The 17416-nt window shown below is 39.9% G+C and overlaps 1 protein-coding gene across 15 annotated transcripts in view; it reads right to left on the bottom strand.

The window, feature by feature from the left end:
• Positions 1–17416, bottom strand: part of PPHLN1 (periphilin 1) — a 133587-nt gene that overhangs the window by 94292 nt on the left and 21879 nt on the right. For 6 of the 15 annotated variants that reach the window (XM_032804602.2, XM_032804612.2, XM_032804609.2 and 3 more), the window contains 3 exons: positions 17344–17400; positions 14343–14513; positions 11556–11617 (listed from right to left, as the gene is read on the bottom strand). The exons of 4 other annotated variants lie outside the window; for them this stretch is intronic. In XM_032804602.2, the coding sequence (XP_032660493.1) occupies positions 11556–11617; positions 14343–14513; positions 17344–17400 (290 nt within the window). The remainder of the gene's footprint in view (positions 1–11555; positions 11618–14342; positions 14514–17343; positions 17401–17416) is intronic. 5 more of the 15 variants (XM_032804610.2, XM_032804611.2, XM_075065814.1 and 2 more) reach the window with 2 other exon arrangements.

Here is a 17416-nt window from a genome sequence, read left to right as displayed (position 1 = left end):
GACACCAATGAACAATGCAAGGCATCGCATCTAGCCATATGAGTTGGAAATCCCATCAACCTCATGAGAACTGCAACAAATATTAGACAGATACATCTCCTTTCCAAATGCAAATGGATGGACAGTCAACCAAATGACTAATATGGTAAAAATCACTGCTATCTCTACTATACTACACAGACCCAGGAGAGATTCTGCCAATACGTCATCAAAGAAACTGAGATACCAGCCGAGATCAGCATCCTATATCAGCAAACAGGCAAAAAGCACAAAAAGACCTCTCCAACTGGAGACTCTCATTAATAACCAAACTTTCCATACAACAGATGTCACAAAAATAAGACAGGAGCGTAGCATACTTCACTCACCTCTCTAGCAAGAGAAAAGACTTAGCTGTCTAAACCCTACCTTGCCACATGGCTCAGCAACAACCGTGTACCCCCAACCCACCCAGCAATAGTCGTCAATCTATTCAAGCTACAGAACACTCAGATCCAGAAGACAAAGTCTGTCCATCTTAAGACGCTCTTTCTGCCACTACCACCGCACCACCAACATGAATCACTCTCTGCAGTCGATCTAGAAACTACCTTCGTCTCTCGACCAAAGAATTACTCAGAGCAACACGAACGCGCACTGAATACACAGGTACCCCTCACAACAGCACAGAAAAGAACTCCACATGGACTCCTCCGTGAGGGTCGAATGACAGTCTGTGACATATCACATGCAAAGCTCCCGCCAACTGCGCATAGGCAGAAATTGTGGAAAACAATATCTGCGTGCCCTCATATACCTAGAGTCGTGCGAAACCAATGCCATCCAACAGCGTCAGAAACCACCTGAACCGATTATCATCAAAGAGGCTGATAAAGAGTACTGTTGTCAATCATGAACAGGTCTGACTACCAAAAGGAAGCCGCCAGACACACCTCCCATACCAAATTCGTACAAGTCACTCCCGCTCAGATCCCACTGGAGAATACCTACAAGAAACTGTACGCATCTATTCAGGACCACTCCCTACACAGCACCCAGGAACAAATCAAACATACCCTGAGAGCCCCGACCAGGTTATCTATCTACTACGCCAAACCACAACCCTGAAATCCGTGGACCCCCATCATCTCGGGCATTGCCAACTCTCACTGAAGGACTGTTTGCACATCGTGAACTCTCCTAGCAGACTCCTAGCCACCAGCACTACCCAGCTAACCTCCGTGACACCATCTGATTTCCTGAGAACGACTACACTGCATGGTGACTTCCAAACACCACCCATAGCCAACCATGGATGTAAGGTCTCTTACACAAACATTCCACACACAATGGAAAAGACGCGTCGAGGACACGTACACTGATGATTGTGCCACAGACAACTGGCTCGAGCTCTGAGCCTGCCACTATCCTCACACACAATCTATTAATTGATGACATAATATATCCCAGATCAGTGGCCCATGGCACCCGCATGGCCCACACAATAGCCACTATGATGGTCGACTCTGGAACACACGCTCCTAGCTCCTCTCCACCACGCTCCTTCTCACTACTAACGCTACATTGATGACAATCTTACTCTCTGGACCCAAGGAAGGAGACTTAGGAAAAAATCCACCACACGATTTCAACAGCTGTCCATCCCCAACCATCAACAACCAAGCCGACCAGTCTAACCATGGGAAGGTCCCATTCCTAGACACCACGAGTGCAAATAAGATCACATTAACACCACCCTATATCCCGAACACTACAACGCCGTCAGTCTAGCTTTCAGCCTCCAGCGTCCACTGCGCGGCACAATACACAGCGATCCATCGTCTAGCAGTCAACACTGAGGACACAACACATACTGCTCTAACCCTCAGACAGAGACCAACACAGAACAAAGATCCCACCAAGCATCTCAAAACTCCAGATACCCACACAGACTCATAAGGAAAAGTCAACCAAGCCAGACTGTACCCAAGCGCTACTCCAAGCCAAACCCAGAAACAAACCACGACTCCCTGCTCCACTACATGCATCTGACGAAGTGGGTATTCACTCACAAAAGCTCATGCTCCAAAACGTCTGTTAGTCTATAAGGTGCCACAGGATTCTTTGCTGCTTTTACAAAATTTCTTTTGTACCTCCGAGAAATTGGTGGATTTGTTTACATGCACAAAAATACATGACTGCTAAGAACTGGTCTGAGACTACTTGCTCATTTCACATATACCACCAAAAAGCCATCAGATAGGTACTGTTAGGAAAGTCGTTGCTAACAGATTAGCTACATCCCACCCAGCAACCTAGAGGGGAATTGATCCAAAATGTCTACTCTAATAATACTTTTTCGAAGTCTAAAGATGTTCTAGAGTGTATAGTGAGTCAAAGGATAATTCATATATTATCCACGGATATAACATACTATATAAAAATGATAAAATGTCTGATAGCCTGATTGTATCAATTATAAAATGTAAAATTAATTTAAAAAACCATTATATCTGTAAATTTGACAATCTGCATTTTTTTTTTTTTGAAGACTATAAAGAGATGGAATACCACATTTTGCCAAGTACTATCACACATGACTTGCATGTGTGTGATTTCTAATGCACTGAATTCAGTCTGGCTGCAAATAAAAATGAAGTAATGCTTTGGACATCCTGAAGAATTACAACCCAGTGTGGCTAATCTGAACAATATCCAAGAGTATTTAAGTATTTCACATGGAAATAACTTCTCCAACTACATAATTACAAACTAACCCCCCTAGCCCCTCCTCTCTCTCTCTCTCTCTCTCACTTTCACATACATATGCACACAAATTTATACCTTTGGAGAACTTCAACATGCATGACCACTGTTTCCCTACCCCTTCCCGCAATCTTATGTTTCATAAAACAGAATTCAATTGAAGGTGCTTTGAATCAAGTGAATTTGGTATACTATTCAATATTGAATACAATATAACTTTAGATCTTTGTACAAAAAACCACTCATCACTGAGTTATTGCCTCCCTTCCATGTTAATTTTTAAAATTTCACTTCTCTGCACATCATCAGGGGACAGATGCATATAAAAACCAGAAATCAGATGTGAAGATAATTTTCTATTTACAAAACACATGCAATTGTACATGTGTTGAATCTGTTCATGAGTTAGTTAAACCAAATCAAAGGTGCAATCTATAAATTTTATATATGAAGCTCTGTACCAATTCAACATGTGATTTGAGTTATTCCATGCTCATATCAGTTCTGAAAGTTTTATAACTTAAGTGAAGAGTAATTTATATTAACAACAGGAGACAAGGAGTGCTGGGGACAATTCTGAGTTCTATTCCCACCATTTCCTTTGAATACATATAATTTTACACAGAAAATGTAACAAATGTGAATAATTAAGTACTGGATCAATGAGATATTCTCATAGTGCACAAAGATGCAGCTGGTAACTTTGCAAAATATGTAAAAGACAGCAGAGAATCCTGTGGCACCTTATAGACTAACAGACGTTTTGGAGCGTGAGCTTTCGTCGGTGAATACCCACTTCGTCAGACGAAGTGGGTATTCACCCACGAAAGCTCACGCTCCAAAACGTCTGTTAGTCTATAAGGTGCCACAGGATTCTCTGCTGCTTTTACAGATCCAGACTAACACGGCTACCCCTCTGATATGTAAAAGACAGTATCTTTTCAGTAACAAAACATTCTTCTCCAAACCAAGATTTTTTCAACTCAAAATCAATGTAAAGCCAGTGACATGATATGCATCATTGCTTCTGAAGTGGCTTTTTTAAGTCCAAATTTTGAGGTCTTCATTTGTGAAAGCTGGTATAGAGAGTGGTAAGCAAAACTAGTTGTTTTTTTAAAATGAAAATGGCTTATTGGATTGTACATATATTTTGAAGAAAAATTTTCATGACATTCAATTTTTTCTGATTTCCCAACAAAACAGGAAACTAATTTGGGTTTTTGGTTTGAACAGAATGGTATCAAGATGAATATTTTTCAGTTTGGGTTTTTTTCTACCACTCTTTCTTTCTTTCTTAATTCCCAAAAGAGAGAAAGTAAAGGATAGGACACCCCACCCACCCCAAATAAAGAAAACAAAAAAATGCTTGTTTTGATTCCATTTGATTCGAAACTAAACAATTTTTTGTCTGAAATAGATTCACCAACAAAAAAAGAAAATCAAAGAAATCTGTAAAACATTTTGATCAAAATGAAAAATTTTCATTTCATTCCAAGTTTTTCATAATAAATACTTTCCAGTCTTTAAGTAGCCCTAATGATTAGTTATTTACAGATTTGGAAAAGAGCTAATGAGAGCTCTGGGAAGGAAACAAATGACAATAGAGAAAGGATACATGTATTAAGTCTTTTCTCCTTGTTTGAAAATTGGTGTAATTGTCAAAGAAGTCAGTTGTCCATCCCTCACAATTGTGAGCAAATCAAGACTGAATAAAATGAAAATCTAGTACTTACGTGAATTACATAATTTCTTGTAAAGTTAAATTTGGTTTTTGAACTGCCACATTACGACATTTTAAAATTTTGCCTTGAACATTACATTTAGAATTGATTCCACATTCCCCAGAAACACTACCATGGAAATCAGCAAACTGCCCTCTACAATATATTCTGACCTGAATAGCTACGCTGGTGATAAGAGACATAACAGCAATCAGGAAACCATAGCAACCAGGAAAATGGCATTATTCAGCTAAAAGAAACTGAATATCATGACTGCTGCTCCATCCATTCATCTAGTGCTGCTTACTCAGTTTTTAAAAAAAAAAAAAACTGAAAAGATTCTTGAGTTTTTATATTAATGGCATTTTCATTTAGGAAAAATGTCTTTAGTAGGTATAATACAAAATCTTATTAATATACAAAAAGTGCTGAATATCTTTTTGTTATACTTTATCATGTTTCACATAGTTACAGTGGCTACTATTTCACTTTAACTGCTTTTCATAGAATCATAGAACTAGAAGGGACCTCGAGAGGGCTTCTAGTCCCTGTCCTCTGCACTCAAGGCAGGACTAAGTATTATCTAGACCATCCCTGAGAGGTGTTGGTCTAACCTGCTTTTATTTCATCTGTTAACGTTAATCAATTTTCAATTGTCCCTCTTTATTGCCAAATAAAAGGGCCTATCTTTTACCAAACTCAAAGAAGACTCCATTGTATCTTCCTGCATCCTTGTACAGTCAATGTTATATAATTTAATCCTCCACAAAGTCTTTATGCTCTAGATATATTTTTAGAAAAGGAAAGAACTAAATAAAAGGAACAGACATTGTAAATACTTTTCATTTTGATTTTCTCTGTTGAATGACACTACAAAGTTCATTACTGAATGAGATGCAAAAAGTTACTAACACTTTAGAGGCTTGGAAAAGAAACTACTGTGTTCAGCAAGAGGATCACAATATTTCACATACAACTTTTTAAAATTTCCCTATGTTCCTCTCAACAAACGTATGTAAGTGTGTACAAAAACATAGTCAAACTTCTGATCAATAGGGGTTCTGGCAATGTATGAAATGTACTTCCCCCTAGTAAACAGAACATCGCTAAATGAAGTTCTACAATAGGGCAATTAACCCCTCAAACATTTATCAAAATAAATAAACTGAACTATTAAACAAACAAAACAAACAAACAAGACAATCCCAAGTTTACATTTTGCCCTGCATCTTTTAACATAAGAGAGGAAATATTAAAAAACACAGAAAGCAAATACTTCCTTTAGTAAATCTCTCTCACCACTAGGGGGCACTCTTGCTCTGTATAAAACAAGATGCCTAATATCAATCTCTTTTTGCAGCTTTAAACAAGTAGAATTTTTTTAAAATAGCAGAGAAAGTAAAGACAGTAAAGTGCCAACAAAATGTTTCATATTCAGTTTTCTAAGCAATGCCTTACTATCTTCAGTGAAGACTTTCCAAAGCCGCCTTACTGTTGCAACTACTAGTGGAGCTGCAGTAGGGATATCAATGGTAAAGAAATTTTAGGGGGAAAAATTGAATGTAGTGCAGAAAAATCCTTACGGTATTAACTTGTTTTTTCAGTTAAATTATGTTATGATGTAATTAATCAGACAATGTTTAAGTCCTACTATTCAAAGAAATACACATCTTACGTATTTAGATGGTATTATAAGCACCTCACAATCTTTTAAAATGTATTTATTCTCACAACACCGCTTAGACACAGGGAAGTACTATTATCCCCTTTTTACAGAGGGGGATTGGAGTCTCATAGGCTAAGTGCTTGTCCAAGATCACATAGGAAGTCCGTGGCAGAGAAGGGAACTAAATGGCTACGCAGGTGGTGTCTAAGAGAAGGCTTTGGATTCTTTGACCATGGGATGGTGTTCCAAGAAGGAGGAGTGCTAGGCAGACGGGCTCCACCTAACGAAGAGAGGGAAGAGCATCTTTGCAAGCAGTCTGGCTAACCTAGTGAGGAGGGCTTTAAACTAGGTTCACTGGAAAAAGGAGACCAAAGCCCTGAGGTAAGTGGGGAAATGGGATACTGGGAGGAAGCACGAGCAGGAGAGTGCAAGAGGGGAGGACTCATGTCTCAGACCGAGAAAGCGGGACCATCAGCGAGTTATCTTAAGTGCCTATACACAAATGCAAGAAGCCTGAGAAACAAGCAGAGAGAACTGGAAGTCCTGGCACAGTCAAGAACTATGATGTGATTAGAATAACAGAGACTTGGTGGGGTAACTCACATGACTGGAGTACTGTTATGGATGGATATAAACTGTTCAGGAAGGACAGACAGGGCAGAAAAGGTGGGGGAGTTGCACTGTATGTAAGAGAGTAGTATGACTGCTCAGAGCTATGGTATGAAACTGCAGAAAAACCTGAGAGTCTGTAGATTAAGTTTGGAAGTGTGAGCAACAAGGGTGATGTCGTGGTGGCAGTCTGCTATAGACCACCAGATCAGGGGGATGAAGTGGACGAGGTTTTCTTCCAGCAACTAGCAGAAGTTACTAGATCGCAGGCCCTGGTTCTCATGGGAGACTTCAATCACCCTGATATCTGCTGAGAGACCAATACAGCGATGCACAGACAATCCAGGAAGTTTTTGGAAAGTGTAGGGGACAATTTCCTGGTCCAAAGTGCTGCAGGAACCAACTAGGGGCAGAGCTCTTCTTGATCTGCTGCTCAAACAGAGAAGATTAGTAGGGATGCAAAAGTGGATGAGGAACCTGGGAGGCAGTGACCATGAGAATGGATTGAGTTCAGATCCTGACACAAGGAAGAAAGGAGAGCAGCAGAATACAGAACTCTGGACTTCAGAAAAGGCAGACTTGGACCCTCAGGGAGCTGATGGGCAGGATCCCCTGGGAAAAACATGAAGGGGAAGGGTCCAGGAGAGCCTGGCCGTATTTTAAGAATCCTTATGAAGCTGCAGAAAAAAACTGCATCCCGATGTGTAAGACAGAATAGGTAAATATGGCAGGCCCACTTGCCTTAACAGTGTCATCCTTGCTGATCTTAAACACCAAAAAGAGCTTACAAGAAGTGAGCTGGACAAATGACCAGGGAGGACATAAAATATTGCTCCAGGGCATGCAGGGAGTGAAAATCAGGAAGGCAAATCACCTTGGAGTGGCAGCTAGCAAGAGATGTGAGAGTAAAGAAGGTTTCTTTTCAGGTATGTTAGCAACAAGAAGAAAGTCAAGGAAAGTGGGCCCTTACTGAATATAGGGAGGCAACCTCATAACAGAGGTATGGAAAAGCTAATGTACTCAGTGCTTTTTTTGCCTCTGTCCTCACAAAGTCACAGACTCCCAACTGCTGACTGGGCAGCACAGTATTGGAGAAGTGACCAGCCCTGTGTGTAGAAGAGTGGTTCGACTTATTGAAAACTGGACGAGCACAATCCCTGGGCCAGATGCCTGCATCTGAGGGTGCTAAAGGAGTGGTGGATGTGATTGCAGAGCCAATTGGCCTTTATCTTTAAAAATCATGGCGAACGGGAGAGGTCCCGAGATGACAGAAAATGCTAATGTAGGCCCATCTTTTAAAAAAGGAAGGAGAGGAGGTCCGGGGACTACAGGCAGTCAGCTCACCTCAGTCCTGGAAAAATCATGGACGGCAGGCCCTCAAGGATCAATTCTGAAGCGATCTAGGAGAGAAAGTGATCAGACGTCCAGCAATGGTTACCAAGGCAAGGTCTGCTGTCCTAACGCTAATTCCTTCTTGAGGGATACACTGGCTCTGTGGATTGAGGGAAAAGACAGTGGATGTGTTATTCCTTCACTTTGCAAAGCTTTTGACACGGTCTCCACGTATTCTTGCCAGCAAGTTAAAGAAAATATGGACTGAATTCGGACTATAGGGGATAGACAACTGGCCAGATCGTCGCGGCTCAAAAGGTAAATGATCATCGCTCATGTCAGTGGCAGCCGGCTTTCAAGTGAGTGCCCCAAGGGTTGGTCCTGGGGCCGGTTTGTTTGTCAATATCTTCATTAATGATCTGGAAGGAATGGTGTGGTCTGCACTCTCAGCAAGTTTGAGAATGAACTAACTTGGGAGTAGTAGTATATGCTGTGAGGATAGGGAGGGATATCAGGGACCTAAGACAAATTAGAGGATTGGGGCCAAAAGAACGCTGATGAGTTCAAACATAGGACAAGTGCAGAGGCTGCACTTGGAGAGGAGAATCCGCATGCACCATTACAGACTAGAGATCGAATGGCTAGGAAGCAGTTCTGGAGAAAGAGGAACCTAGGGGTTACAGTGGATGAGAAAACTGGATAGAGTCAACAGTTCCCCTGTTGCCAGAAGGCTAATGGGCATTTGGGGGGCTGTATAAATAGGGGCATTGCCATAGAATCGAGGATTGTGATCTTCCTCTCTATTACAACATTGTGAGGCTCATCTGGAGCCAACTGTGTGAGTTTGGGCCCCACAACTACAAGAAGGATGTGGAAAATAGGAAAATGAGTCCAGCCAGAGGGGCAACAAAATGATTAGGATTGCTGGAGCACATGACTTATGAGGAGAGGCTGAGGGAACTGGGAATTGTTTTAGTCTGCAGAAGAGAAGGATGAGGGGGATTTGATAGCTGCTTTCAACTACACTGAAGGGGGTTCCAAAAAGGAAGATCTAGAACTGTTCTCAGTGGTACCCGATGACAGAACAAGGAGTAATGGTCTCAAGTTGCAGTGGGGGAGGTTTAGGTTGGATATTAGGAAAAACTTTTTCATTCAGAGAGTGGTGAAGCACTGGAATGGGTTACCTATGGAGGTGGTGGAATCTCCTTCCTTAGAGGTTTTAAAGGTCAGGCTTGACAAAGCCCTGGCTGGGATGATTTAGTTGGGAATTGAGCAGGGGGTTGGACTACATGACCTCCTGAGGTCCCTTCCAACCCTGATATTCTATGATTCTATAAACAGAGGTCTTCTGAGTCCCAGGCTAACACCACTGCACTGCTACTGTACCAACCTTCCTTCCATTATTAATTCTTTTAAAATATTCATTTTAACTGTACTGATGGTCTCAAAAACTTGTTACTTGTTCGCTTGTTACACTGTAACAAACAATAACACATCTCAATGAGTGCCTGTTATTTTCCACATACATTCTACTAGCACAGGTCTACTTCTCATATGGCAGTCTATTAGAATAAAAATACTTACTGCACTTCTCTATGAACGAAGCTATTATCAAACACATGAAAGACACTGTGAATACTAGCATTTAGCATCTGTCAAGAGAGTTTTATTCCTAATAAGTATTAGAATGAAGAACAGTTTAAGAAACTGAAGATGATACTTTTCAAAGACACTTCTCAGACATAGGTCAGTCAGACTACAGACAATGGAATTTGTACAATAGGAACAGTTCTCCCTGTTTCTGTGTCCCAAGCACACATGCACCATGTGCATATATTCATGCAGTAACCTTATTGTGATAAATGAAGGGGGCAGGGGGAAGCTCCCTTTCATGAACACTCAGCCAGCCAGTTAGCTATAAAGTCCCTCTTGATGGCTGTTCTCTGCTTGCTTTACCTGTAAAGGGTGAAAAAGTCTCCTTGGCTAGGTAAAAGAAAGACAGTGGGCACCTGACCAAAAGAACCAATGAGAGGGCTCGAACTTTTTAAAATTGGGGAAAAAAACTTTCCCTTCGTCTGGTTGTTATTGTTCTCCGGAGAGCGGAGAGACAGAGCAGCAATGCTGTAAGCAGCTTTAAAACAAGGTATGAAAAAGCATCAATTCATACCTCAACCCTACTTATCTGAAACCCCAAATATGTAAGTAATCGGGGAATGTGTAGAAAGACATAATTAAGGTTCTTTCTTTTATTTCTTATTGGCCTGTGGACTCCTCTGTGCTAACCCCAGATGCTTTTGTTTTGCTTGTAACCTTTAAGCTGAACCTCAAGAGAGCTATCTTGATGCTTAATTTTTGTAATTGTTTCTTTTACAATCTAGCAAAAAGCCTAAGTTCCAAATGTATTTCCTCTCTTTTGGGGTTTAATAAAATTTACTTTTTTTAAGAACAGGATTGGATTTTTGTGTTTTTAAGAGGTTTGTGCATATGTTGCTTAATTAGCTGGTGGCAACAGTTGATTTCCTTTGTTTTTTTTCCTCAGCTCTTCCCCGGAGGGCAGGTGAAAGGGCTTGAGGGTACCTCACAGGAAGGAATTCCCAAGTGTGTCTTTCTGGTTTCAAAGGGTTTTGATTGCATTTGGGTGGTGGCAGCATCTACCCATCCAAGGTCAGCGAGAAACTGCAACCTTGGAAGTTAAGACAAACTTCGAGTGGCCAGTATTAGTTTTTAGAATCCTTGCGGGCTCCCCATCTTCTGTACTCAGAGTGCCAGAGTGGGGAATCAGCCTTGAAACTTATGAATTCAGCAGAGATGGGCGTCAGAATATATATGTGGTTAGGGGCAAATTCTTCTGACCCAATCAACACAAGAGAAACTCCAAAGGAATTTGAAATACAATTTTGATATAAAACTCGAACAGTGTAAGTCAGCTGACTTGATAATGCTCATTTAACTTTTCTATAGTCTACTGTAGATTTAGATACAACTTTTATAGAAACACAAACACACACATCCCTAATTACACAAAGTACTTTTATTTTTTTATATATATAAACCTAAAGAACAAGGAATGGGACAATAAACTGGGGAAGAAGCTTCTCGCACTGCTTTAGCAAATGAAAAGACAGGAAATGTGGACAGTTAGAGGGGTAAAGACCTTAACAAGGCAACTGATGGAACATTCAGATTTGAAGTTGAGATACAAACACACCCCAAAAGTTTACTGCTTGCAATAGACTGGTAGCTCAAGCAGCATAGCTTGCTATTCCTAAAGTGAGGTTCTGCAGAGATTTGCATGAGGGAGAATTTATGCAACACTGCCCAAATTAAGAAGCAATTATCATCCTTTACTATCTTTAGACTAACATTTCTTAGCTGTTTCCTGGGAAACGTCCCAGTTCAGTGTGACTCTACTGAGTATACATCTTTTAAAAAGTTGGCACTGAATGCAAAAAGGGATTCATTTTATAAAATTACATTAATACCTGTACTCAGGCTGTCGACTTATGGAATAGTCTTCCCTTGGCCATCTGTATCCTGGGTCCTCCTACAACATATGAAGAGGAGATGGTTATATGAAGTTTAACATAAGAACGGCCCTACTGGGTCAGATCAAAGGTCCATCTAGCCCAGTATCCTATCTTCCGACGGTGGCCAGTGCCAAGTGCCCCAGAGGGAATGAACAGAACAGGTAATCATCAAGTGATCCTGTCACTCATTCCCAGCTTCTGGCAAACAGAGGCTAGGGACACCATTCTTGCCCATCCTGGCTAGTAGCCATTGATGGACCTATCCTCCATGAATTTATCTAGCTCTTCTTCAAACTCTGTTATGATCTTGGCCTTCACAACATCCTCTGGCAAGGAGTTTACCCGATGCACAATCAACCTGTGGAAGAAATACATCCTTTTATTTGTTTTAAACCTGCTGCCTATTAATTTCATTTGGTGACCCTAGTTGTTGTGTTATGAGAAGTAGTAAACAACACTTCCTTATCTACTTTCTCTACATCAGTCCTGATTTTATAGATTGCAATCATATCTCCCTTTAGCCATCTCTTTCCCAAGCTGAAAAGTACCAGTCTTATTAATCTCTCCTCATACAGAAGCCGTTCCATACCCCGAATAATGTTTGCTGCCATTTTCTGAACCTTTTCCAATTCCAATATATCTTTTTTGAGATAAAGTGAACACATCTGCACACAGTATTCAAGATGTGGGAGTACCATGGATTTATATAGAGCCAACATGATATTTTCTGTCCTATTATCTGTCTCTTTCTTAATTATTCCCAGCATTCTGTTAGCTTTTTTGATGGACGTTGCACATTGAGTGGATGTGTCCATGACTCCAAGATCTCTTTCTTGAATGGCAACAGCTATTTAGAGCCCATCATTTTATATGTATGGTTGGGATTATTCTTTCACATGTGCATTACTCTGCATTTATCAACATTAATTTTCACCTGCCATTTTGTTGCCCAGCCACCCAGTTTTGAGAGATCCTTTTGCAGCTCTTTGCAGTCTGCCTGGGTCTTAAGTATCTTTAGTAATTTTGTATCATCTGCAAATTTTGCCACCTCACAGTTTACCCCTTTTTCCAGATCATTTATCATGTTGAATAGGACTGGTCCCAGAACAGACCCCTGGGGGACATCACTATTTACCTTTCTCCATTCTGAAAGCTGACCATTTATACCTATACTTTGTTTCCTATCTTTTAGGAAATTACCAGTCCATGAGAGCACCTTCCCTCCTATCCCGTGGCAGCTTACTTCGCATAAGAGCCTTCGGTGAGGAACCTTGTCAAAGGCTTTCTGAAAATCTAAGTACACTATATCCATTGGATCCCCTTGATCCACATGCTTGTTGACCCCCTCAAAGAATTCTAGTAGATTGGTGAGGCATGATTTCCCTTTACTAAAACCATGTTGACTCTTCCTCAACAATTTATGTTCATCTATATGTCTGATAATATTGTTCTTTATTATAGTTTAATCCAGTTAGCCTGGTACTGAAGTCAGGCTTACAGGCCTGTAATTTCCGGGATCACCTCTGGAGCCCTTTTTTAAAATTAGCATCTCATTAGCTATCCTCCAGTCATCTGGTACAGAAGCTGATTTAAATGATAAGTTACAGATATAATTAGTAGTTCTGCAATTTCACATTTGAGTTCCTTCAAAACTCGGATGAATATCATCTAGTCCTGGTGACTTATTGCTGATTAATTTATCAGTTTGTTCCCAAACCTCCTCTAATGATACCTCAACAATATAGATATATGATACAATTAGGAATAATTAAAACTTGGTTACTATCTACAAAGTAACAAAAGCATTTAATAGATTTATAGGACGGAATTTTTAAAAATCTTTCTGAGACATTTTCGCCCACTATTTGTCCATTTCTCCCCACCCCGTCACTTTCTTCAAGACCACCCATACACACATTCTTCTCCTCTTTTTCACACCAAAAAATTGTAATATTATATACTGTGAAAAGTAACAATATTAAATCCAAATCAGGACTGAGTCTCAACAATAAGTAATCTTTATTGTGCTATCTTAGCAATAATGGGAAGACTGCTAGTTTGAAATTTTGTATATTTCAAATTTTTGAACAAGACAGGGAGGTACCTGATTTTCAGAAATGACCACTGATTTTGTATGCACAAGAGTAGGCATATATGATTGTGACTCATACCATGGAATTCAGCTATTTATTACTGCCCTTGCAAATCAGAAGGATAGATGGACAAGTGCCAGAAAAAGAACTGTATTTACTTGAGCCCATTAACTTGCACATACAAGCATCTGGGATGTGTGGAAGAACTCTCCAAACCACTTATAAGCTCTCCACCTCAAACCCATGTAGGAGAATGGGTGAGGAAAAGGAAAGACCAACAAGGCTTCTGGCCACTTGTGTTCTACCCAAACAGACAGGGATACAGCACTGCTGTGCACTCCCAGAGTAGCTGCTGAAGTGCAGGCACATGAGAATGTAGCGTCATTATCCTGCAATCACGACATACTTAGAAGCGAAAATGACTGCACACAAAGTACTGTCAAAAGCAAAAAAAAAAAAAAAATAATTAATTAATTTTAAAAATGTTTTTTCCTTTACCCTTTTGGTTTAATTATTTATAATAATATTGAAAAATGTTCAGGGAGAAATTATTTTTGAGATGACAATGTCTCTTTAATTGTGCACAGAGATTCAAGCATGAACGAAAAGGCAAACAATACATTCATGGGAGAAAAATCAAGTTACATACCCCTCTATGTGGTGGGCCACTTCTTCGTTCATGGGCAAAACTGCGGCCCTCCTCATAATCTCTGTAGTCAACATGACTATAATCATCATATCTACTGTAACTTCCTTCTGCAGGTCTATCTAGTAGTGGTGGTTTCTTGGGTGCAACATTAACTACTCTATGATAGTCATCCTAAAAATACAAAAGAAATATAAAACACACTACTTTTTATTTTCACAACAGACTTCCAGTAGCAAAACACAAAAGTTAAAAAAAAAAGGGGGGGGGGGAGTACATGAATGTGGTTATTCCAAAAAATATTGAATGCCAACATTCTTTAATGTATCAGAGGGGTAGCTGTGTTAGTCTGGATTTGTAAAAGCAGCAAAGAATCCTGTGGCACCTTATAGACTAACAGACGTTTTGGAGCATGAGCTTTTGTGGGTGAATACCCACTTCTTCAGACATGCATCTGACGAAGTGGGTATTCACCCACGAAAGCTCATGCTCCAAAACGTCTGTTAGTCTATAAGGTGTCACAGGATTCTTTGCTGCTTTTACATTCTTTAAAGGGCTACATACTTAAGTGTGGAGAAAACATGCAAGAAAAGCAGCAAGTAAGTCTCATGATGGATAACAAGTTACATTTATATGGTATCTAATCTGATGTAGCATCCCAGCCATCTTGTGTTTATAAGGAAATGTTACAAAAGTAATCTGTGAGTAGTCTTTAAAACCCTAAACATCAGGTCTCAATGTTTTAAAGAAAAATTACTCCAGTTTGTATTTCTTATATGCTTTGACACCAATTTCAGAAATGATGGCGATAAAGAAAATTATCTTCTGCAATGCCTCCCAAATAAGACCCTGTCGATAAATGTAATTTATTATTTGAATGTCAATAGCGTACTCAAAATATAGAGGAGGTAGTGCTTACTCAAAAGAGATCAATCTGAATAGAGAAGTAATACAATTCTGACACAATGCAGTAGATCACCAGAGGATGCATTCGAGTGTTTTAATGCTTGCATTTTTGTTTTACTAGTTCTAAATAAGTTGCAACACTGACAATGGATTTAAAGTGAACAACAAAACAGAGATAAGACACTTGAGGGGTGGACACTGCTTGAATTGATAATTGGTATATTAAGTTTTATTCAAGAGATGTCCACCCCTCAAGTGTGATCTAGACTGGCTGGACCACTTTGTTCCCCTTAGGTTAAACAAGTATTATTTTTTTTGTTTGTGTCATGATGCATGGATCTTGAATCCAGGGCCGCAAGGTTTATGAGAGCAGCCACGCTCCAATCTTCCACCCAATAGCCTGCTGGCAATAGCTTGCCTGAAACCCATGAAGCCCAGTCTCAGTGTGAGGCTCCACCCTTGTGTGCCGATCAGCAGAGTCCCAGAGTGGTTGACTGGCCCTACTTAAGCCAGAAGTAGGAACAGGAAGTTGCCCAAACAACTGGGCCCCACCCTACTCTCGATAGCGTGTCTTGTACTCCCTGGCCCTGCTACCCAGAGGTACTGACTCTGTGGGAAAAAAATAGGAGGTGTTCAGCACCCACAGGGCCGGATTAATCTTTTGTGGGCCCCATCCTCCACCCTCACTCAGCCTCTTCCCCCAAGGCCCTGCCTACCACTCAGCCTCTTCCAGGGGCCCCATCTGCCATTCCTTCCCGTCCCCACTTGACCTCTTGGCCTTTTTCAAGTTGTAGTCACAATCTAATGCTTTGAAACTTTCAGCAGGAAGAGGTATATTAGGGTCACAGACTGTTAATATATTATAAATAAACTTGCTGATGGTCCAGCAAGTCTACTAAAAAGCAATCAATTACAGACATCTAATGAAAAAAAATAAAATCTCACTCCATAGACTAGATACAATGTAGAGGCCACACGTATACAAAATATCACAGGGCTTGATGAACCCTTGAAGGTAAACTATCTCATGGAATACCATTCCTAACATATACATTAGGCTTATGATTTGGTGGCCCTGAAAGAACATATGGGCTGAAGCTATATTAGAAGTATTCACTCTCCCATGCCACCCAAAAGATTAAATCACAAAACTGTACCAATGACATATAGAAAACACTATTTTAAAGTGTTCCAACAGTAAGAATATTGTAAAGGTGTGAACAATATTGTGCAGAGTACGGGAAACCCTGCAAAATCTACTGTCTGGCATTTTATCATTTGCCAACATCTAAGATCTCATTCTACAATAGACTTCATTTTGATATGTTACGTTCAGTTTCAGGATCAAGCTTAAGGCCCTTGTTCTCTTGAATAGTGGAGACAAGACACACAGAGATATGCCAGACATTAAAAATAGACAAAATATTTCAGCCCAGGAATAACATTCATCTCCTTGTCATCTGCCATGAAGACTGATAATTATGAATGTACTTATGATATTTACATGACCATCCAAAAACAAAATTAAAAAATACTCCTTGCCCTGAGCAAGTAAAATTTTGCAAGTCTGGATGTGGTGATGAAGGATATTGCCTTTCAGTATCTACCTCAAAGCAACAGAGCAGAACCAGAGGAAGCCAGACATCCTAGCTTCATAGTATAATGAATTGAGACTAACAAACTAAAGTTTTGCAATTAATTTTTTTGGGAGGTGTATCAGTAGACTCTACTGGTCATGCCATTCTATTCTGATGTTATTTGGAATATAAACCTAGAGTAGGGGTACTTGGTTCAGTCTCTCTTGTATGATAATATTATTATATCACTTCAATGCTCAGAGATTTTTCCTTTATAGCTAACCTTAAGCATAAACCTTCATAATGTGTATGCTATACTTGTTTCCTAGAGAGTTTGAAGTAATAATAGAATTTAAGAATTTTACTGCTGTAATGGCTACATTAAGTTAGCAAATTGTCAGACAAATCAAATATTACTTTGTTTAAAAAAAATCTAATATCTGTAAAAGTCCATCTGCCTTTCCTTTTGTTCTATTGCTGATAAGACTACTTGAGAAGCAACTGAGTATCTGACTAAATACCCTGTTCAAACTTATCTGGTTTCCAGTTTGTTGAAAATGGAGAAATTTTGCTGACTCCTGTAAAGAAAGTTAA

This window comes from Chelonoidis abingdonii, chromosome 1, assembly GCF_003597395.2.
Source record: "Chelonoidis abingdonii isolate Lonesome George chromosome 1, CheloAbing_2.0, whole genome shotgun sequence".
NCBI lineage: Eukaryota > Metazoa > Chordata > Testudines > Testudinidae > Chelonoidis > Chelonoidis abingdonii.
This window is presented reverse-complemented; position numbering and strand designations above follow the sequence as displayed.